This window comes from Bos grunniens, chromosome 24 (genome assembly GCF_055505025.1).
Source record: "Bos grunniens cultivar Pamir isolate PY7600 chromosome 24, Bosgru_T2T1.0, whole genome shotgun sequence".
Classification (NCBI taxonomy): Eukaryota; Metazoa; Chordata; class Mammalia; order Artiodactyla; family Bovidae; genus Bos; species Bos grunniens.
This window is the reverse complement of record NC_141188.1, coordinates 30,428,339-30,452,930: the sequence shown is the minus strand read 5'-3', so window position 1 is coordinate 30,452,930 and position 24,592 is coordinate 30,428,339. Positions and strand designations below refer to the sequence as shown.

Below are 24,592 nucleotides of genomic sequence, written 5' to 3'. Positions count from 1 at the left end.
AAAGATTCAGACACAAGTGAGAGACTGAACACCATCCCTAGGCTCTGTTTTCTAACACAAAAGTGGAGATGGTCACAGTACGGTATGACAGGTTTCAAAGATTTAAGAGATAACAGCATTTAATGCACTTAGCAGAATGCCTGGTGTGCATTAATAGTACAGATCTTTGGTATCTGAAATGTTGCTTCCCAGGAGATAAAATTTTTCACTTTCCACCTACTGGTCACTCCCATCCTTGAACAGGGATGCAGTTCCTTATATACACACAGAAACTCACGGTCTTTTACAGCCAGTCATGAGCTCAACGTTTACTGTGCTCAGTCACTTCCGTCATGTCCAAGTCTTTGCGACCCCATGGACTGTAACCCACCAGGCTCCTCTGTCCATGGGATTTTCCAGGAAAGAATACTAGAGCGGGTTGCCATGCCCTCCTTTAGGGATTTTTCTGACCCAGGGATTGAACCTGGATCTCCTGCAGGCAAATTCTTTACTGATGAGCCACCAAGGAAGCCCCAACATTTATTAAGCAACTACAATAAGCCAGACCCCATGACAGACATCACGGACACAGATGTGAACTAGATGTTGTCTCTAACTGCGAATATTTCTCAATAATATAAGACTTGTGGGAATTCCCCTGGTGGTCCAGTGGTTGGGACTCTGAGCGTTCACTGCTGTGGCCTGGGTTCAACTTTGGCTGGGGAACTAAGATCTCACAAGCCACGTGCAGAGTGGCCAAAAAATGTAAGACTCTTCAGTGCAATCATTGTTGGCTCTGCCCACCACTGTATCCCCAGTGATTAAAATAGTGCCTAGACTATTGAGTGTGCTTGGTAAATGTTTATGAAGTAAACAGTCTGTGCTTTTTCTGCCACAGAAATATCCAAATCTCAATGCAGAAACTACTTGTACTTTTATTTTGGATATTCAGTGAAGAAAAACTGCGATAGAAAACATCTTTATCAGTACAGCTATAACTGGCATTAGGTGTAAATCCTAGGCTCCTCAAAACAATGTTAACGATCCTCTCATAATAAATACAATGACATTTAGCACTTTAGAAAAAAATTCAATGGGCAGCGCAGGTTGGCAAGAATTCACCAAGCCTTTGATAGTGTGATCAAGGAAAAGACATTTGATACTATTCTTTTACTCTATGTATTAGTATTTTCCCCACCATTTAAAACGTGAGATGGTAAGATTTCACTTAGAGATTTAAAAACACTGCTTACCTGGTCTTCTTCTCCTCCACCTTCTTCATCATATTTTAAAATATTATCTCTTACATCGTCTTCTGGATCAATTAAAAGTTGTTTGGCCTGGCGTTCTTTATCCCGGCGTTTCATCCATACCACGAACATCAGAACGAGAACTAGGCAGAAAGAGAGTAAAGACACATGATACGTAATTTTAAAAACTTGACTTTATCTCATCACAGTCTTCAAGACTTATAATTTATATTCATATGGGCTGGAAAACTTGCAATGCATCTTCTACTCTGTTACCTAATCCTAGCCTCACATGACAAGAAACAAGATAGGACAGACACCCTGAGAACCAGGTTTAGGTTGTTCTAGACACTAGTACCCTATGACTTCACTGAATGGATGTCTGTCCTCAGTTTTACTATCTGCAAATGGGGACAATAACTCTGTCTATCTTTTGCTTTGCCATATAATGGACTGGAAATTCTAAAAACAACAAAATACAGTAGGTGAAATTGCCACTTATTACTTAATTGCCGTTCCATTCCGGTTGATCAGTCATCATTCTCCTCCCCAAATCAGAGAGAAGCACACTTATGAAGGAGGGGGAGTGCTTGCCAAGATGCCTTTGCAGCAAACTAGACCTGGATCAGAGACTTGACCTTGAGGATTTTTGACTCCCAAGGGCCTGGGTCTTTCTATCGTGCCATTGTGCTTTTCTCTTTCCTGTTCAATAGCATGCCTCAGGTAAGAAGGCCAGGGGATTAGTCTGAGAACTGAAATAACATCCCTGGTGGCTTGGATGGTAAAAGAGTCTGCCTGCAATGTGGGAGACCTGGGTTCGATCCCTGGGTCGGGAAGATCCCCTGGAGAAGTAAATGGCAACCCGCTCCAGTATTTGTGCCTGCAGAATCCCATGGACAGAGGAGCCTGGTGGGCTACAGTCCATGGGGTTGAAAAGACTCAGACATGAGTGAGTGACTAACACTAACACTTCCTGCTCTACATTTCTGCACCAGGATTAGAATCATAAATTTTCCAGCTGGTTGATGTTAAAATCAGCACCGATTCATTTTCCTTCAGAATGGCTAGAGTCCTTCTTCATACCACAATCCATCAGCTCTAAGTTTTTCTTGATAAGGTTGGCATGTATGCCTCTTGTTAGTTGAAACTGAAACATATCCCTAAGTGCACATCTAGGAATGCATTCCCTCTAAAATCTGGAGCTATCAGTTTACATCCTGAAGCAAAAAGATTTAATGACTCTTATTTGAGCACATTTTTATTATTGGCCATAAAAGTAAATATCCTCCTTTTAAAGCCAGATACATGATCTCATTTGCCATTGTTCCAGGGCTAAATCTAGCAAGTGGATTATTAGTATAGCATGTAGGTTTCAAATTATAGTCAAAGTAGTCTCCACATAGGAAGTAAAAAATGCTCAGGCTTCTACAGTAATTGCTTAGAAAAAAAAAGGACGGGATTCTAAATTACCAGAACACTTGTAAATGGAGAAAACATAAAAGAAATGGCCAACATTTTGAAGAAAGTGATTGGTGCATAGCATGATTGCACAATAAACTAAGTCCTGCTGCTACTCAACAATACAGCACAGGGGCCAGGCAATTTGTTCTTTTAACCTGCATACTTAGAAGTGGTTCCTAAAGTACTTTCCAGTGGTTAATTTCTTGCATTCCACTGAACCAAAGACTGCAAAGTACATTAAAAAGGAGCAATTCCTTAATCTAGACTGGCTCTAAAGACAGACAATTTATTGAGCTGTGTAATCATTTCTATTATCTGATGTGCTGTATGAAATACAATCTCTTGCTATTTTATACAGCCTATCAGAAACAAATACCTTGATCCCTGCATGACTGGAGCAGGTTGCTGACTGCGCTTTCTATAAAGGAAAGCAAAGGAAAGCAATATACTTATTTTCCTAAATCATCAACTATGTGCCATAAATTCAGACACAAATCCTAAGAGAAGTGCTTCAACTTAGGACTGCCTAATATTTTTCTATGAAGTTTGCTGCAGCTCTGCAAGTGATCAGCATCAGAAAACGGCAACGGGCGTGGAAGAGGTGGGCTGGCTGGGTTTGCTGCAAACAGGTAAGTGCATGCAAGGATGCTCAAGGTTTTCCTCATTCTAAAGTGGGCTTGGCTGTGAGAAACTGCTCAGAGATGGAAGAGAGTTGTTAGATTCCACTGAAAGGCAACAATAAAAATTACTTTTTATTGAGCACAGCTGGTGGGACGGCACAGGGAGGGGGCACAAGGAGGGGGCACAAGGAGGGTCTCGGGATTTGTTGTCTCTTGCAGAGAGCACTGTCAAAGGAAGTGAAGGAGCAAGTGGGCACTGACCAGTTTGGGAACAAACAGTACTATATCCCTGAGTACAAGAACTGGAGAAGACAAACTATTCTAGAGACAAGAATTATCTAGAAGTAGCAAATGAAAGAGAAATAGACTATGAAATAGGGGATATCCCGACAGAATGAGAAGCTTGGATCACTGCCCACTATGGAGGAAGTAATGAAAGAAATGAAGAATGAAAAATGTAGGGGAGAAACTAAAAGGAAAAACGAAGATTTTTATGGCAAAGAAAAACTCCTTAGAGAAGAGAGCAACAGGCAACTCTTGGCTCCACCAGTTCAAACTCAGGTGAAAGCACATGCCTCCACTCCATTCTTTGGGAAACAGGAACGCTTCGTGGCTCCCAGCAGCACTGGCAAAAGCTTTCAGCCAGGATCCTGGATGCCACAAGATGGCAAGAGCCACAATCAGTGAATGCACTGCGGTCAAATCATGTCATCTATATGTTATGTGACTATTTCAACAAATAAAAGCAAAAAGTTGCTTTGTATTTTCCGACTGTAAAGAAAAAAGTTACTTTGCTTAACATCCTGGAAGCAAAAGGAATTCAAGCTGAGACACCGGGAAGTACTCACTGAGCAGGATGATGATGCAAAGCAGGATGGCGATGATGGCGCCGGTGCCCAGCCCTGCTCCCACAATTCGATCCACATCTGTGCAGTCCCCGTTGGAATCACACTGGCAAACCTTCACCCGAAGGATGGAGATATTCGATTTGGGAGGATTACCCGAATCTGTGATTATGATTGGAACTTCGTAGATCCCGGCCTCAAGAAATTTTATCTTTAAGTTAAGCTGAGCAAAATCACCTATACGATAAAGGGGAAAAACACAGTCGGAGAGTTTATACATCATAAGATTGAAAAACACACAGCATTTTCTAGACTGCATCATGTACCGAAGGGTACATATAAAGCAGGTTTCACTGTAACCTTTTTGTAAAGTTTATTTTTATTTTTTTGGCTTTAAGGGCTTTTCATATCTTAGTTAAACTTTAAGTAGCTTTTAAAATATATTTAAGGAGAAAGATGATAAATGGACTTTACATACCAGGCTTCAAAGCCTCTCAGATGCACATATATTCAAATAATTAATCTGTCCTTACCATTAAGCCGAGTGATGGTCCAATTTCTCTTAATAGTCACTGGAGACAAAGGAAGATCAAAAGCAAATGGTCCAGCATTTGGATCAATGTCATAATCAAGTGCTGTGATGTTAATTGAATTGGGGTCCGGAGTTTCACAAATCTCTGCCTCTTGAGGTAACACTTGAGGGGCATTGTCATTAATATCAAGTAAATAGATCTGCAGTGTTCCTGTTCCACTCATAGGAGGGATTCCTAAAAAGGGAGAAAAATCACAAACCAATGCTCAACAACTCTCTCCCTTGACTCTCAGTTACAGTGAAACTCTCAAAGTTTCTAGCTTTCTAGCCCTTATCACTGTATAACCTTGGAAAAATCTCGTTGCCACAGCATCTCTGCTGTTTTGGTACAAAGCCACTTCTGGTGTCTCTTCTAGGATGACCCTGCACTCCTCCCACTGGAGGTTCCGGCACAGAGGGCGGTAACAACGCACACGCACAAGCCCCCATCCCCACCACATGTGGTCCTGTGCCCTTGCTGAACTTACTCTGTGCCCCATGTGCAGTGAGCTCCTCTCGGCACTGGAGGATGTAAGCAAGCAGAAACCCGGGCTCATGATCTGATGGACCCAACTCATTGATGGAGAACAAGACGTGTGCATGAAAGAACCCCAGAGTGCTTTTCAAGCCCAGACATAACTCTGAAATATTGAAACAGTCTACAGACCCACAGACCTTATCTTGGGGAGGAGCTGGATCACTTGCTTGAGAGTATTAGGTTGCACTCTATACATCATTTCATTGTCATCCTATGAAGCTGGTTTAAACAGACAGGAACCTAAGTGTCTCTATAAACTGGTTATGGTTGCATCCTCTTAGAAGTATTGGGGTTGCTAGTGGAGATGGGTCTGCCTGACCCCAAATTCATCCACCATAACATGTTATCTCTACACTTATCTCATCTTTGAGTTGGACTCTACTATGTTACAAATATTTATGAATAAATATATAACAAATATATAAAATGTAATGGAAATGTTATTATATGTAAACATAATTATATTATTTGAATATACAATATATAATACAATTATATTTAACTATATAATATATATATTGTATGCACTTAAGAGAATAGAAATACAGGAATTTTCTAAATAAGGCTGCGTACTGAGACCCAGAGGGTTAAGTGACCTGCCCAAGGTCATGAAACTAGGAAGATTCACACATACACTCTTCAGGACAGGACAAGGAGAAATCTCTGTGGGCCTCTCTAAGGAATATGGACGGTTCTGAGAGCAGGGAGGTTAAGATGGAGGGGCAGCATGGCTGTTTACAATATTCTAATACTGTGGTCTAACCACGAGGGCCACTATGTTTCCTTATAGTTTGAATTACTTTCATATTTATTATCACATTTCATATTATTTGACTCTCATAACGACTTCACAGAATAGCAAGCAGCAAAAACAATGATCAATAATGAAATGAAGGCATAGAGATTATAATAGCTTGTCCAGACATTAAGGAGCAGAACTGGGGCTCTAAATCCAGCCTTGTGATTTAACGTCGAGTGCATTTGCAAAACATCACAGCTACACAGATTTAACTGCTCACTTCTCTCATATCAAACACCCTTTCAATTAGGAAACAATCCACCTTGGTGAATGAAAAATCTGGTTGTAACTCACAACTCACACATATACATATAATTTTATAGCTCTTTAAATCTCAGCATAATGGTGCAAGATATATTACTGTAAGTTTCAGGGTGGAGAAAGCTACCACTTACAGAAAATGTAAAACAGACGCAAATGCTCTGCTTTCATGTGAAATGGCAGACATGCTTCCCACCAAGTTTCAACTCTAAATTTGTGAACAGTAGGTCTCACATTAAAAAGGATAAGAAATATTGCTTTGGTCTTGTCACCTCGTAGATTTATAACAGATAATGATCTCACTGAATCATCTTATACAGGATTAGGAATGGTTCTTTGAAACTGTTCTTATCAAAAATGTTGACAGGCAATGTTTTTCAAACTGCACATCTTGGCCACCAAATAGAAAAAGCCTACTATTTTTATTAGATGCTCACATTCACAGTCCAACATTAAAACTATTTTAAAAGGTGGCTGTGATTTAGTTTTAAAACTATTTACACAGCATAGAAATAATTACTTGAGTGTATAGTTTGTGCCAGGCACCGTTTTAAAAGTTTTATGTATACAAGCCTTGTTATCTTCCCCTGTACACGAGTTACACACTGCTACCATTATCCGTATTCAACAGAAAAAGGAAATGGACAGATTTAAAACCACACTGCTAATCCTGCAGTTAGAAGAATAGTATAAATGGAGTCTGGATCCAGGGGGGAGGGGAGGTCAGGTGGAATTTCAAAGCTCCACTCGTAAACCATATCATGTTGAGACCTAAAACAAGTCCAATTCCAGTTTAAAGTAAGTCATTTTTACGTTCTAGATATAAAGAAAAAAGTGCTATCTATTAACCTCGGCCATTTAGAATCCAGAAGAACCAAGAAAGAAAAAAAAAAGATGCTAAACTATATGTTTATGTTTTTCAAAACCAACATTCTCAAATATTCAATTATTTTAACTTATTCAAGAAATTAAGAGTTTCCTAGACATGGCAGACTAGAGTTAGAGACTTAGAGGAAAAATGCTGAAAGATAGACAGACTGATGGTAGCAAACATGCTGATTAGAAGAAATCAAAAATGGCCACCTCGAAAAACACAGTGTGTGGGGCTACTGTGCCATCAAGGTACAGCAGAGCAGAACAATCACAAAGCCTTGTGATCACAATGCTAGGTGACCATGGAGGGTGTAAGGACCCTGGGGGCGTTCATTGCAGAAGGCAGCAAATACAGAACGCCCAAAGGAAATGGAAAATAGAAGCTGGGCCTCAGAGGAGGGAAGGTCATTGGCGCCTTGGATGGAATGAAATTTTTCTAGACAACTGGGTTTCCTAGAAAACCTCATTTCCTGATGATGCATTTGTGATGAGGCTCTACTCCCTTTAACAACATCCAGGACAAATACAGTGACTATATTTAATTACGCACCATTGTCAGAAGCAAGGAAAGTAGCATTGTATATATTGTTTTTCACATTCGGTGATTCTCTGTCCAAAACAGCAATGGTAGTTATCTGCCCATTCACAGAGTCTATTTTTAGCCAGTTTGCAGGATCAGATAATTTGGTGTATCTACAAAATGAAAATGCAGTAAGTTTATTTCTTTTGACATGAAATTTAAAACAGGAAGCTGATTTTTCTGGTTTAGTCCCAGACACAAACAGCACGTTAACTTGCATTTCTGTAGGTGATGGTTGGGACAAACAGCTGTACTGTGAGTATTTCTGTGGCAGTGGTTTGGGAGGCAATATGGTTTGTGTGTTGAGTGGCCAGGCGTGAAGTAAACGTTACATAGGTGGTAGAGGGGAAAGATGAGGAACTCAGTTTTTGTACTGTGGGTTGGGGCTAGGGCAGATTTGACAGGTCTCATTATAAGCTCTTATCTAGTTCATAAGAGAGCAATGGTCCATATAAAATAGTTCTAATATATCTTCTAAGTGAGCAGTAGCCCTAATGTATAAGGCTTAAGAGAAATTATAATAGAAGTTGAATTTTCTATCACAGAACACTCCTTAAACATTTACTACCTTATCATGGTGGGGATTCGGTCACAATGAGGAGATCACCGTCCTCTCCTCACTCCCATAATCCCATTTCTCCTAGGATCGCCCACCTGGGCCAAACCTCAGAACTACACCCTTCAAGGGGAATCCTCTGGTCTGAGTAGATTTATCTGTATTTGCTTTTTTATTTGGGGTGGGGATGAGCTTTTCAAGCTTAGATAACCAATATACAAATTGGAAAACATATCCCATTTGGAGAGGTAAAAAGTTACATGACTTCAATACACCTGTTCACTAGCTATTCATCTGTCTTGATTCCAGTGTACAGAGAAATGAAGAAGAAGATACACAGTTATCTGTTATCAACAGTACTGAAAGGAGTTAAATAAAATATGAGCTAATTTTTAAAATTACCATCAACAGCGATGGATAATAGTCATGTGGGGTATGCTCTGCCAACCCTCATCAGGAAGGATAAATTAGATTTTGCTGAGGCTGGAAATCTTTACAGATATATTTTATAAGTCCTCTAACCATTGTACAGGTGAGGGATGAAAATAATTAGCTCTTATATCTTGGTACTGGCATGAGTTTTCTTTTCTTCCTGATGTGTGGAAAAGAGATAAATGTTATAAGCTTTCTGAGACTCTCCTATTTACTCACGGTAGAAGCTTTTTGTGATGGTTGGCATAAAACACAGGCTAAATTATTACTAAAGATGTTTTAAAAGGAGCAAGGACAGAAAAAAGAGGCTGAAAACTTCTGTTTCTTTAAATGATAAAAGAGTAGATCCATTTATATATCTCCTGTCTAATATACTCATTGATCCACTGAAAAAATTACATCAAATAATTAAAAATAATCTTGTAATAAGGAGTACAGGTGCTAATGAAAATTTCTCACCCAAATGGTGAAAAATTTTATGCACGGCATAGAACATAATGAAAATGACAAAAACAGCATCTATGGCACCTGATACCTGATATTTTGCTGCATATATCGATCTGGGTCCTGAGCAGTAAACGTTGTTAACACGGTACCGGCGTGAAGGCCTTCTTCTTGGCGAATGATCTTTGGATTTGGGGCAAAATAAGGATTTTCATTCACATCGATAACTGTGACAGACACAGTCGCAGTTGACTGAGGTGGATGCTGAATACCCTTGGCTAATGGCACTTGATTTTCTGCAGCGACAGTAAGGACATACATCCTATTTGTTTCAAAGTCGATTGGCTGGAAGAACCAAAAAAAAATTTTTTTTAAAGGAGAAACCATATTTTTGCAGGAAATAAGAATATTTGCATTTTGAAGTTGATCCTTCTAGTAACTCCATTTCTAAAACATTAATTTTTTATTCACTACACCATAGGTTCCTCTCAAATTTCTGGAAAGCATGCATTAGCATGGCCAATGATTGAAATATTTATCACAACGTAACCTACTTCTACAAGATATTTATGTACCTTGTGCATTTCAAAGACTTATGTTCACAAAATAATGCTTATTACTACTGCACACTGCATTTATTTAGCTACATCTAAGAACTTACATATTCTTAAGAGCAGCGTTGTTTACCAAAAAATAACAAAAAACTACTAAATAATCTGGGATTCAGTGAGAACATGATGGTCTAGATTGTATTCTCAAACATTGGTACAAAGACCATTCTTCACCCAGGAAAGCTTTTAAACAGTCTGTGATGAAGTGGACAAAACAAAAACTAGAAAATGTGATTTTTTTTTTTCACAAAGCTAAACTTTTCCTATTAAAAGTTCATTCATAATTTCAAGTATACATTTTAGAGTATTCACATATATACAATTAAAAAATAGTGTTCACAGGTAGAAGGACTTTTTATTTTTTCCTTAGTTAGCAAACTAAATCTATGGCTGTTTTCCAAAGTAATTTTGAGGATTTTACTGGTCTGTACAAATGCCAAATCTAAGCATGCCACTAGAAACAAAGGCAATGCACAGGTAATGTAAACATTAGCTCATAAAGTTTCACTGAATCTCATTGTCAGTAGAAAAGTTAACCAGAGTCAAGTGACCAGACTGGACTTTCCCTCTTAATTTCATTGATGATCTTCCAGTTAAGATACCCATAAGCATTACTGTATGAAATACTAATAGTATGAGAAGAAGAGCTCTCCTGCCATCCTGGAGAGTCTAAGAAAGACCAAGGGCAGAAGCTACTGAAAAAAATTGAAATTGGCACAGACCACACTAGTTTCTTCACCTAGACCACCTCCTCAACTCTAATTGAGAAATTTTTTTATTCTCATTCTAAAATCCCCAGTTCAACTTCCCTTTCTGAACTATTTTAAATAAGACAACAAAGAAGCCAGGAAATACTACAGAATTCTTTTGAGTGAGGGTACTAGACCCATGAAACATCGCTGACAATGTTTACTTATCTAAGATCTTTGGAAAAAAATGAAAGTGTTAGTCACTCAGTCATGTCTGACTCTTTGAGACCCAAGGACTGTAGCCCACCAGGTTCCTCTGTCCATGGGTTTTCCAGGCAAGAATACTGGAAGGGGTTGCCATTTCCTCCTCTAGCAAATCTTCCCAGCCCAGGGATCGAACCTGCGTCTCTTGCATTGGCAGGCAGATTGTTCACCACTAGGGCCACCGGGGAAGCCCAAGAGTGTTGGAATGGGAGGCAAAGAAGCAAACTCTTGCCTGGGTGGCTTGCGAGTGATGCTCACTTCACAGAGGTTTTCCATTAGCACTGTCTATTTGTTGCACGTGAAGTTAACATCCCTTTTACTTCCAGAACTCAGCTTTGTTTTACTTTTTGACAATGAAAAATTAGAAGAACCAATTTCTTAAAAATGGCATTTAAAAACGGCAAAGTAAATTCAAAACCTTTTAAGAGCGTAGGCCCTCTCATCGCCTACACTCATCTAGTTATACATTGGTGGCATTTTCTGGTTTGTTCCCTGAGCCAATATTCTAAAAGCAGCCTGTAGACATAAGAATAGTAGGTGTGGGGAATCCTTCCTAATAGGTATCAGTTGGCCACCAAAACTCTCTGAGGTGGGACTTCCCCAGTAGTCCAGTGCTTAAGACTCTCAGTGCATGGGGCTCCAATTCAATACCTAGTCAGCAGACTAAGATCCCACATGCCAGCATGACCCAGTCAAAATACATAAAATAAAGAGATGTTACATATGTGTGTGTGTATATATATATATACACATACAAAATTCCACAACATAACACTAACACATTGACTGCACTGACTGTTAACACTGCTGAGGACTGTTGTATATTCACTGTTAAAACACCCGGATGATTGAAAATCAATCATATTCCAGGGAGACAGTGAGACTATGTTGGCCTTGGCATCAACATAAGTAAAAAATAACAAATGTGACTCCCCCAAATACATTAACTCTGATTTAGAGAGGGGCTTCCCTGGTGGCTCAGATGGTAAAGAATCTGCCTGCAATGTGGGAGACCTGGGTTCAGTCTGTGGGTTGAGAAGATCCTTTGGAGAAGGGCATGGCAACCCACTCCAGTATTCTTGCCTAGAGAATCCCCATGGACAGAGAAGCCTAGCAGGCTGCAGTCCACGTGGTAGCAAACAGTCGGATGTGACTGAGCGACTCAGCACAGCATAGAGACGGTTGAAAGAAAATGTCCTGAGTCAATAACAAACTAAGCAGTGGGTGGCACATACGGTTGTGGCCGAGTGGCCACCAGAGAGACCATGGCACTTACTTTTACTACGGTGACTAAACCGTCGTTGCTGTTGGGGTCAGTTTGAATGGCAAAGCGGCCGGCGGGGTCTCCACCGCTGATTCTGTAGATGGCGTTCCAGGCCGGTGTGTGGGGCTGATCCTTATCTGTCACTGTTAGATTAGCGACGATGACATCTACCCTGTTTTCAGGGACTTCACCATAGAACTGCAAGAAAAGACAAAGCCGATTCAGAGCAGCGACGGGCACCCCTGAAGGACGGCGTGTCTCGATGATCACATTGCCCTGATTTTACTGCCCCATTAAATCTTTATTATCCACACTAAGCGAGGAGATTAGTAATGCAGGTAATCACAGCATTTATGTTTGACATTAAAAATACTATAACTCTATGTGGCCCTCAAATTATTTTTTTCCAAATTATGTTATAGTTTCATTAAAATTAAAACTTAAAATTAATTTCAGTAATAGTAAATTCTGTGGGTATCTGGATGATTCATGAGTGGGGGTCAGAGGAAAGGACTTGTCAAGGAAATCATTTTAGCCAAGAGATCATAATTATCTGCTGACAAAGTAGCATCAATCAGTCACATGGTTTGTGGACCTTAAGATATTTATGTATATTTTGTTAAAACAGCCTAAAGTCTATTTAGGTCATTTCTTCCAGGCAGGATGTTTTAATAACTTTATCAGTGGATTTGGAGAGGACAAAAGAACAAATTAGTTTGGTGCTTCATTTAAAACTCTGGTGTAAGTGACAGAAAACATGGGAGTCAGCAGCCATTCTACAATGAGGTGAATGAAGCAAGTTCTGGCTCTATTTAACGCATCTGTTATTCATGACGAAACTTCGCGGTAATGGACCACAGCCCTCGAGTTCTGTGAGTGACAGCCTGTACTTACCGTCATGGCAGTAAACTCCGGAGGATTGTCGTTGACATCTGTCACCGTGATGACAGCCGTGGCTGTGTTGGAAAGGCCATATGTGGGATTGCCTTCCATGTCTGTAGCTTGAATTATTAACGTATACTGTTGTACTTTCTAAAAAGACATAAAGATAACAACTTAAATGAAACAAATTCCTCAAGAAGACATCACAGTTGTTCTGTAAGTGGCTCTTGATTACACCCAGAAAAGCACGGCATTATTCACTCTGATTAACAGGACTTGAAATTTCCCAAGTGGAGTTTACTTTAACTTGTGAAGCACAGGTCTGGTCCTTGTCTAGAGAGATTTAACTGGATGTTTTCACCTCGACTGGCGGAAAGGAACGCGTGGCAGATGTGTGAAATTCGCTGCTAAGCTGAAACTTCCATCTGGTTTCAGCTTTTCTTTTTCTTCCAAACTTCACAACACTGTCATCAAGCATTTCAGTCATGTGGTTTGTGTTTACTTTCTCAGATGTTAATTTCTACCCAGTTTAGGCTACTAAAAACAATCAAGAAACTTGAGAGGGAGAAGAAAGCATATATAATTCATAAAGTATATATGCTTTCCTTTTATACATCTTTACATATGTTCCTTCTATTATAGCAAAGTTGATGCAGTATTTTCTTCGGTGCACACTATTTACAACTATAGAGGAGACATATATTGTTCAATGAAGTGAAGACCAAAACAAAGAGTTTCTGTTTATATTCTTCATCTTGGAACCTAGTAGGCTTTTTTATAGTTGCCCTCTCAGTGGCCCTCTGAGTGCAACACTCACTGAGTCCACAGACCTATGATGAATATGGATATATTTTCACATAGATGGTTAATATCAAATTTGCATCACTGCTTTCAAATACCAGATTGAACTTTTTAAAGGGGAGTCAAGGCCAGTTGTAATGTATCTAACAGAAAAATCCTGAGAGTGTCTGAGACAGTCTACAGCACTGGCTGACTTAGTTTTATACTAGGAAAACCTAAACAAAATAAACTGGAGAAGGTAATGGCAACCCACTCCAGTATTCTTGCCTGGAGAATCCCATAGACAGAGGAGACTGGCAGGCTACGGTTCATGGGATCACAAGAGTCGGACACGACTTAGCAACTAAACCAAACCAAACCAAATAAATACCTAAAATCATTTGAAATCTCCATGGAAATTGGCACAGGTAAAAAATACAGAGATCATTAAAAAACGCTAAAACATCCTGAACAATTACTCACTTCTTCATACAAAAAGATAAATGGTCACTGCAAAGACCGTTTCCCTTAATTCTAAATATAGCTGACATTATGAATGACCACTCTTGAGGGATTTGGGGAGCTGTGACAGAACAGACACAAATTGTAGCTTTTGCTTTAGATGTTTGTGGGCAAGGCAAAGAAGGGGTAAGAGTGAAAGTCAAACCTCACACATTCAATTTTTAGCCTGCCACCACTATGCCATGCCCACCACTATGCCAATCTCTTAGCAGTTATTTATTTCCATTCCTTTTCATTTGTCTTAAAAAAAATACCCCACTTTTTTGAATGGAAAAAAAGAAACAAAGGAATAGGGCTGGTTGAGCCATTTTAATTTTTCTTAACCCATAACCCCTCACCATACTGCTTACATAGACTAAAATATTTCTCAATAATTTCCATTCCCAATCAAGAGTGTCATTTCAGCTTAATGCTCTCGTGGTTATCAAGAGAATTTTGTAGGGTATTCTGTTCATCCTCCCAGCTGAAAATCATGAAAAATAAAAAAAATTTGTTATGACTTTGAAATGCCATTTTTCTTGGCTGTTATTTTCAGAAACAGATGAGCATTATCAAAAAATATAAATATGTTTACAGAAGATAAAAAAAAAACATATATTGGCATTATGTGGAGATAATGGGTTTTTGTTAATATCTATTTTACAAAGATCTTTAGAATTATATAAGTATAATAGGCCCAATTTTCCACTGAGCTGAAATATTGGGATCAATAGCTAATACTTGAAATTTCCTATTGCTGCAAGCTAGTCTTGAGAATTCTAAGTTACAAAAGAACATTGTTATTTCTAAAATACAGTGTTTCCTCAAGTAAAGAAAAATGCCAACTTGTTAAATAACATAGTCTGAATTTAACTGCCTGATTGGTAAAACAATTTTACATTTAGTAAGGAAGACACAACAGTCTATGTTTTAGACTACCAAACTATTTAGAGCTTCTTGCCTAATTTAGTCACTGGGCATCTAGTTCTGAATGACTGACATTTAGATTTCATAAGAAGTTGACTTCCCACCCTCATAGTCCTGTGTCTGATCAAGGGAACTTTGCTTAAAAACATTTCCTTGCTTTCTGTTCTAGAAAGGATAAAATCTCACCTCCTCTCCTTGTTGTCAGTTCTTCCATCCTCTGACTCCCCTTTCCCACCAAAGCTCTCACTTTCCATTTTTCACCCCATATCTTGAGCTGTTTGTATTGGGTGGGCCACAAGGGTCATTTGGGTTTGGCCATAAGATGCACTGAAACACACAAATGTTTGGCCAACCCAATATCTATCTTCAAACGCATTTGCCTTTTCCTCAGCCTAAACCACTGCTTTTAAACTGGGGTGATTTTGCCCCCCACCCTCATCACCCCCAAGGACACCTGTCAATATCCTGAGACATGTCTGGTTGTAACAGCTGGGTGGTGCTACTGACATCTAATGTGTAGGGACCATAGATACTACTAAACACCTACAACGCACAGGACAGGCCCCCACAACAGAGGCTTATCCTGTCCAAAATGTCAACAGCGCCAAGGGTGGGAAACCCTGGCCCCGAACACCCTTCTCCCCTTTTTCTGAGTCTGGCAAGCACGAAGCTTAAAGTCACCCCAGAGATGATTTCTGAAAGTCCTTGAGGAAGAGTTGTTTTCCAACTCAGGACACACCTCTATCACCGCTTCCGTTATGAGGCTGTTATCAGTCCATCTGTCTGTCTTCCCAGCTACATACACGCACACAAATCCCTCCTCAGGGCCACTGCGTTGCCGATGTGTATGTCCCTGGTATATAACATAATGCTTGCCACAGTATAAGCAAGGAACAAATGCTTTTGAATTTGTGGCTGGATGGATGAATGTATGAGAAGCCTTGAACCTTGTGTGATACTATAAAAATAATTTCAAGTTTGGAAAAAACCATACATGGTTAGCTATCACTTATTCATTAAAATATATACTGGGAGCATAAGCTAGCTCATTGTCTCCAAAACTACAAAACTGATTCATATGCCATCTTCTCAATTCTGCTATATCCTCATCTTTCTACAGCGTGAGTCACTTACTATTTATCTTGACAGGAACTCTCTTTTAAGAAACAATTTATTATAAAAGTACTGTAAATAGAAAACTAGCACCACTGACCATAAATATAACTAAAAATAAAGCCAATACAATGTTTGTGCTCTGGCAGTCTCTACTTGATGGAGTAAGCATCTAAAAGACTTGGGGTTCTCTGGCTTTCTCTAGATGTATCAATTAAAATCACTATACTTATGCGACATATTTTGAAACTACAGCACTGAACTAGAGTGCTCTAAGTGAATGAAGAGGTGAGAACATTCCATCATCCACTTGGCACACATTTAATGAATGTCTACTGGATGCCAGACATTGTAGCATTTACCTGAATAAAATAATAAACAAAACCAGAGACAGCCTTGCTGCTGTTAAGAGCAAGAGACCAATGAAAGTGACAAATATGAATGGATCACGTGGCTAAATCTGCAATGCAACCATAGTAAGAGCAGGAGGAAGTGATGGGAGCAGTCTTTAAGAGGTGCATCTCAACCAGTCCTCCAAGCCTAGAGGGAAGAATAAATGCAAGATGAACTTGGTGGGTAAACTGAGAAGAACTTGATGAAATCAATCAGTGGATGGAGAGCAGGGCACAATGAAGTTGATCGTAATCTTGGGAAACTGGGGAGGGGGCGCTGGTCACATTGGAAATTCCTCAGGAAGCACAGGTTTAGGGAGATGACAGGTTTGCTTTTGGATGCATTGGGTTAGGGGATGGACAAGTAAGTAATATCATGAGATCCTAGGAGGGAAGTGCAGGTTTGTGACCCTGTTCAAATTCTTACATGCAAAGTCCCCAGTTCCCTCATCTGTGAGGTAGGGCTGACAGTACTATCTTCCTTATACATTTGTAGGCTAAACATTTTTTGAATGGTTACTGTATGCCAGCATTGTTCTATGGGCCTTGATAATAAAAACTGACATCTATTGAGAACGAGCACTAAGTATGAGCCACACTTTATGTTGTGTCTCAAAATAAACTGATAAGGCAGGTGAACTATTTTTATCCTCATTTTACAGAGGAGGAAACCAAGGCTTAGGGGAGCAGGGAAGCACCCACTGACATGAGCTGTAAATAGCAGAAAAAAGACTTGAATCCAGCTCTCTCTGGATCCAGAGTCTGTACCAGTAACTGCTGCGCTGTGTGAGGGCTCTCCAATAAATGCACAGCGTGAGTGTGTCCTGAGACGGGGGAGCAGGTGGAAAGCCAGATTCCAAGGAGGCCAAGAATGGGTGGAGTGAAGGGCAAGTATGGCTGCCCCTGGGAGTGTGGTGTTGACACGAAGAGGAAAATCTAATAACTTGAACTTTTCTTCCAGGTTCCAGTTCAGGGTGAAAAGAAGAGGAACACAGGGACCTCACTGAATATCAGGAGCTGGAAGGCAGGTAAGATGTTCATGGAACACAGTCTATATATCTGGAGGAACACAGGCCATTATGGGTAGGTAGCCCAGGGAGGGGCTGAGGGCAGCTCTCAGAGACCAGGTATTAGCCTGTTCTAGAGGAAGATGGCAAAGGAATCTTCAGGCAGAAGAAACAACAGACAGAGAAGAACAGAGAAGCTCAGATCTGTACAAGGACGGGCATGTGGTGGTATGGGCGGAGGCCATCACTGGCTTCCTAGCAGGAAGTAAAGAATTCTAGGAGCTCAGACTAAGGAAGGCTTTGGGACCAGCATCCTAGAGGGTCTGGGGCACCACGTTGAAGAGCTCTGACTTCAGGCTGTGGGTCTTGTAGAGCCCTTCAACCAGAGGGGAGACTCAGCTGGTCGAGGATTATGAAGGAACCAGTCGGGTTTCTAGGAAAGACCCTTCAGAGGAGGGAAGACCAAGACCACAGAAGATAAGAGAACATTCCTTTAGGAAAGAACTCAGAATTGAGAGCCCAAGTGAAAGTATTACTTGGCTTGGAAAACAGGAAGTGTAATTCTTTCCTTGCCATGAGAAAAATTATGAGAAGTCAAAGTAATGGTGATCACTCACTGGATGTTGAGGCTAGATCTATGACGGCCATGGGAAAAGGAAAACTAACATGCGTTGGACACTGTGCTGAATGCTATATGCTTCGTGTTATGTAATCCTTCCAATTGTCCCATGAAGTAGATGTAATATTATTACCTCCATTTACAGATGGGGGAGCTGAGGTTTCAGGTTAAGACACTAAAGGTCAAATAGCCCATACCAGGTAAAGCCAGAATTATTCAAAGCAGAGGGTAACTCATCAGTAGTCCTGACCAAAAAGGGCAGGAGATGGACATATAAAAGCTGGAGTAAAGAAGAAAATGCCAGGAATGGTTACCACCAACTCAAGCAACAAGAAGTCAGATTGATAAACAACAAGTTCAGTTCAGTTCAGTCACTCAGTTGTGTCCGACTCTTCGCGATCCCATGAATCGCAGCACAACAAGGCCCTACTATAAAGCACAAGGAACTAGACTCACTATCCAGCAATGAACCATATACATGTGTGTGTGTGTGCTCAGCCGCTCAGCCGTGTCTCACTCTTTGCAGCCCTATGGACTGTAGCCCACCACGGGATTTTCCAGGCAAGAATACTGTAGTGGGTTGCCATTTCCTCCTCCAGGGGATCTTCCCCACCCAGGGAGAGAACCTGTGTCTCCAGCAGCTCCTGCAGTGGCAGGCAGATTCTACCCACTGAGTCACCTGAGAATCCCAAACTATATATATATATAATAGATAGATAGATAAATATATATATGGGCTTCTTTGGTGGCTCAGTTGGTAAAGAATACGCCTGCAATGGGGGAGACCTTGGTACGATCCCTGGTTGGGAAGATCCCCTGGAGGAGGAGATGACAACCCACTCCAGTATTCTTGCCTAGAGAACCCCATGGACAGAGGAGCTTGGCAGGCTACAGTCCATGGGGTCGCAAAGAATCAGACATGACTGAGCGACTAAGCACAACACGGCACATTATATATATGTATATATATATATATATATATATATATACACACACACACAAACATATAACTGAATCACTTTGTTGTACAGCAGAAATTAACACATTGTAAAACAACTATACTTTAATAAAATAAATTTAAAAAATATATTTAGAAAACTAAAAGATAAAAAGTAAAGAAATCAGATGGAGATTAAAAAACTGAAGACTGGCGAGTGTCGTGCATGAAGCTTTAGGTCTGCAGAACCCCCCAAATTGGAATTTTTTAAAACCTGGAGATGAAAGGAAAAGAAAAAGCTAAATCACGGTAAGCATTTCAATGATTAGGCGTTCAATCACTTAAAGGTGTCGTCCATCCTGGGAGGATGACAACGGAAATGACTTTGGACAGAAAGAAAACTGTGAAATCTAATAGAAATAAAAGCATCTCCAGCTTACATGAGGCCTGGAGAAGTCAGCATAATTTATCCCTGGCCTCAGGCAGAATTACCATAAACCATCTGACATAGATATATTTTGCCATGTTAAATGACTTTCAGAAAAGGAAGGTTTTCCATAATTTTCCCTAGTAACTCATTGTTGTGTTTAATAGCGTCACTGTCAAGAAGCAATTTCTCATGCTGTATCTAACTTGTGATTCTATAGCTTTGAATTCATGTCCACTTTCATTTCATCGGGTTGTGCATAGCTGCTTCCGGCCACCGCAAGATATACTTAACCAAAGTATAGCCTGACTTGCGACTTTCACCCCCTAAACTAAATACAGTCTCTTTGATTTTCAAATACGGTTGGTTTGCTTTGGCAAAACTATCTTTCATTCTCTATGCCTCTTGCTTTTCATAAAACATCCAGGCTAAATGTGATAGGAATATTACTATATGAAAACAAGATGAAGTCACATTTCTGTATCTCACAATGAGAGTGTGAAATGAAAGAGAAATATTAGGTTTGGGAGATGAGCTATATACCTCCTTAGGATGTGAGCAGCCTGGCACTTCTGAGAATATTAAAAAAATATGCTATATTTTCCTATAAAATACAGTATTCATGCTGAATTTATTGACATTTAAGAGTAGTATTTTATACAGTAATGGAAGAGGTGAAAAGATACACATGTTCCAGGTATCACTGAACTAAAGGTACTACTGCAAAGCTAAATTTCAGCCATCTCTGGTGCAATCCATTCCTAGAGCAACAGGAGTACCATACTAGCCATCCATCTGACTCCTAAGGAAGGCTCTGGGCTCAATCGTGAATTAAGTAATCTTGATTGGCTCATATCACTTTATTAAAGTGTTGCCACCTCTATCTTGCGTACATAATGAATTGAAATAGTAATGTTTTCTTCGATCCAATTCAAGTGGATGCTACTTACTAAGACAAATAAAACGTCATAAAAACCAAGCCCTAAAATCCTTGTCAATAATATTTACGATGGTAGGTCTAATGTTTCCTTTTGACACACATAACACGAGGTCTCATTACGATAGAAGCTGGCTCAGCCAGAAACCTACAAGCACAGATCTCTATGAGTCGGCACTTTGACAATTCACTCACACAATGATTACTGACAATCAATAATGACCTTGAGAATCGCTAAGAAAATGGTTAGAACAGAATGGAGAGAGGGTATAGGAAAATTCAGTAGGGCTGGAGTTTTCAGGAAAGGATATAAGTAGGGCTTGAAAGGCAACGTGAAGAACTGGAGGGTTCAAAATCAAGAAAAAGGGGCAAGACGTTCCTGGCAGAAGGAATCATGTGAACAGAACACAGCAGGGTGCCACAGGACGGTGGACTCAGCTCTGTCAGAGCGAGACGACCCTTCTAGCAGGAATGAAACACCCACTCCTTCTCAGGCTGTGATCTGACATAATATTTCAATACTGTCAACACTGTATGCCTTTACAACAAAATACACGCCCGAAGTGTGTTTCTCTGTGTTTATAGCTTTAAAGCCCTGTCAGTGGACTGCAGGCAGTTCTTGGTGTTCAAACCTCTTAAGTTCATCTTAGAGTTAAAGAGAGAGTGATCATCTCTTCTGTACTAAATCAAGGATCAAAAAAAAAAAAACAAAAAACCTCATCACACGTGTCATTTGTACCCTCTTCAAAATACGAATGTTAAAAATTACCCTAAATGTATGTACACTTTATTTGGGCACGATTTTTTATTTAATTCCTCATCAAATCTTTTGAGTATGAGGGAAAACAGAAAATGCAAAGAAGTTTAAAAAGTAGATACCAGAAGGTTACTGGCTTAACTTAGTCAATGACCACCCTAAATATTACATGGACCAGCAATGATTTATCCAGTTTACATACATCATTTAACCAACTTGAAATTCTGTAAAAGAGTACAGTTGATTTCTTCATGACCATGAACACATGAATAATCTCGTGGAGATGTTATTGAGTGTGCGCTTAGTTGCTCAGTCGTGTCTGACTCTTTGTGACCCCGTAGATCGTAGCCCACCAGGCTCCTCTGTCCATGGGACTTCCCAGGCAAGAATATTGGAGTCATTTCTTTCTCCAAGGGATCTTTTCGACCCAGGGATCGAACCCACGTCTCCTGCATTGGCAGGGGGACTCTTTTGTCTCCACTGAGCCTGGAGACAAGATAGATGTGAGCCAGTGCACTTTTAAGATTACAAGCAAATTCAATACAGATTTCAGTTGGCTTACTTCTCTGTCAAGTCCAGCTGCCACCGTGATAATGTCCCCAGTCTCATTGTTGATTGTAAACATGTTGGGCGAAGGGGTGCTTGGCGCCTGGGACAGGATTCTGTACCTCAACATCCCATTGAGGGCATTTGGATCGTCAGCATCAATCGCAGTGACCGTCATCACATATGTTCCTAGACAGCAGACATGGAAAATGAATGGTTGCCTTTCATGTCAGGGTCTCCCAAACAGAAGGGATATTTACCTTCTTCATCAATCTTCATTCCACTTTTTCTCTTTTACAAAATAACTTCTGTTTTTAAAAATGTGGACCATTTTTAAAGTCTTTAGCAAATTTGTTACAGTGTTGCTCTCATTTTGTTTTGGTGTTTTGACCAAGAGGCAGGTAGGATCTTGGCTCCCTGACTAGGGATCAAACCTGCATTGGCATGTGAAATCTTAACCACTGGATCACCAAGGAAGTCCCTTTCCATTTTTTCAGACCAACATTTAATCATTTAGCCTTGATTAAAACACTATTGATAAGAACAGAACTCACTTCAAAAAATATAAACTATAGTTGAGTTGCTTGAAAGGAAAATGGTTAAAAAAAATTTTTTTACAGATGTATAAAGACTAAATGTTTCCATATACTTAAAAGACAAATTCACTATATGATTCAAAGAAAGGATCCCTTCAGATATATATCTTATATATCCCTTTGTCTATATAAAATGCAAATAATAAGTAACATAGATGTCATTTGAAACATCTTTTATGGCCACCAATTCCTTCCCTCTGCCGTTTTTTTTCCCGTTGTGCAGTAGAATCTAAAATGTCATGTGGGGTATGATTCTCCACAAAGCCTAAGTCACTTTGTGAAAGTAAGCCAAGTATGCTTACTTGGCTTACGTAACAACACATACTCCATTTACTGAGGTCATGAGGAATCATTCCATGCATGACTGTTTTGGTACACTGAATAGGGGGTTTTGCACTGGGGTTCATTATTTCCGAGGAGATTAAAAGAACATTGTAACAAACTCAGGGACTCAAATTTATTAGATATCGTGGAAAGGAAGTCTACAAACCATTACGATCAAATGCATTCAAACTAGTTAGACAAACTGAAATTGAGAAGTAGAGAGAAAATGTTATTATTTAAGATGGTTTGCCCCATGCAATTTTTTTAAGACTTGGATTATAAAATGTTACATCTCCAGGCTACCTTCTTCTTTAGTACTCTTAAGATCAGTTTGATTTAGTGCCTTTACAGCTAGTGTTCCCTCTACAGGGTACATTTTTTTTTTTCGCCCCAGAATTAACTAAGGCTTGTTCACATACTTCAAATCTCTTTTCAGAGCTTGTCCTTCTGAACAAGGCATCCTATTTGACTATGTACCAAGTTTGATTTTTTTTTTTCCAAAACTTTATTTTTTTCCCTAAAACATTTGCTTGCTTGTTTGCCTTTTACTGTTCTCCTCTACTAGATTTTAAGCTCCAACAGGGCACAACTAACTTATCACGGCTGCATCTACAGTGCTGGAGCAACGTCTGGCATACAGTATGTGCTCTATAAACATCTGCTGACGCTGATGTATGGAACAGTCTTATGGACTCTGTGGGAGAGGGAGAGGGTGGGAAGATTTGGGAGAATGGCATTGAAACATGTAAAATATCATGTATGAAACGAGATGCCAGTCCAGGTTCAATGCACGATACTGGATGCTTGGGGCTAGTGCACTGGGACGACCCAGAGGGATGGTATGGGGAGGGAGGAGGGAGGAGGGTTCAGGATGGGGAGCACATGTATACCTGTGATGGATTCATTTTGATATTTGGCAAAACTAATACAATTATGTAAAGTTTAAAAATAAAAAAAAATAAACATCTGCTGAATGAATGGTTAAAACAAAACAAAACAAAAAATGTGTTTTGGAATCTTGAACCAAAATATTGCTTACAACATTGCATTTTAGTTTAACTTAAGATTCATGACTCTATCAAATCTTGCCTAGAAGGATGTTTTCAAACTTACAGAACAAGTGCAGGAAATCGACTCATGAAATGTCTTTACATTTCCTGATCATTCAGAGTCATTTATTTACGGGAAGGCTTTATGGAAATGCATGTGCATATGCATAGTAAATATACCTGTAATGATTTATTTTTGGTAATTTTTATGAAATGATAATTCTATAAAATTGGAAATAATAGAGGAAAAAGGACCAATGAATGATTTTAAAAAACCAAGAGCCTTTCCCAGGCAAAAAAGCACAACGTTTATTTATCCTTAGAATATATGTATAAGCCTTGTGTTTTAGTAAAGATATGTTTAACATGCTTTGATTTTTTTTTTCCTGTATTTTAAAATACTGACGAACTCGACTCTAAAATGTGACTCAGACAGAGCTACAGATGGTTGAACTTCCCGCACAGCCCTGCCTTCCCACCCCAGCTGCCCCCACCCCTCTACTCTTCTGAGATACAGACAAGTGTATCTGAACCAGGAAAAGTGCCAGTTTAAGACACAGTTATATCTATAAATTGGCTTATGTACAAACCAGTATAGATGGTGAAGGAAATATATAGTTAAGTTTAAATGTCGAGGCTTTCTTAAATTCAAAATTAAATTTAAAAAATTAAATATAATGAATTAAGTCTTGCCTAAAAGCAGCATGAATGAAAGAAAATGACACTAAAGGCTCACGTGATTTCTCATCTAGCTTATATAT

General features: G+C 39.6%; 1 protein-coding gene and 1 pseudogene across 1 annotated transcript in view; one reads left to right on the top strand and one right to left on the bottom strand.

The window, feature by feature from the left end:
* The window catches only part of CDH2 (cadherin 2), a 251,248-nt gene that overhangs the window by 33,669 nt on the left and 192,987 nt on the right, over positions 1-24,592 (bottom strand). Inside the window, exons 7-14 of the mRNA XM_086372273.1 lie at positions 21,879-22,051; positions 12,932-13,069; positions 12,050-12,235; positions 9,301-9,554; positions 7,748-7,890; positions 4,689-4,922; positions 4,159-4,392; positions 1,233-1,372 (exon numbers count right to left, since the gene is read on the bottom strand). Coding sequence (XP_086228399.1) covers positions 1,233-1,372; positions 4,159-4,392; positions 4,689-4,922; positions 7,748-7,890; positions 9,301-9,554; positions 12,050-12,235; positions 12,932-13,069; positions 21,879-22,051 — 1,502 coding nt within the window. The remainder of the gene's footprint in view (positions 1-1,232; positions 1,373-4,158; positions 4,393-4,688; positions 4,923-7,747; positions 7,891-9,300; positions 9,555-12,049; positions 12,236-12,931; positions 13,070-21,878; positions 22,052-24,592) is intronic.
* On the top strand, positions 1,944-4,063 carry LOC147345994 (NADH dehydrogenase [ubiquinone] 1 alpha subcomplex assembly factor 2 pseudogene; annotated as a pseudogene).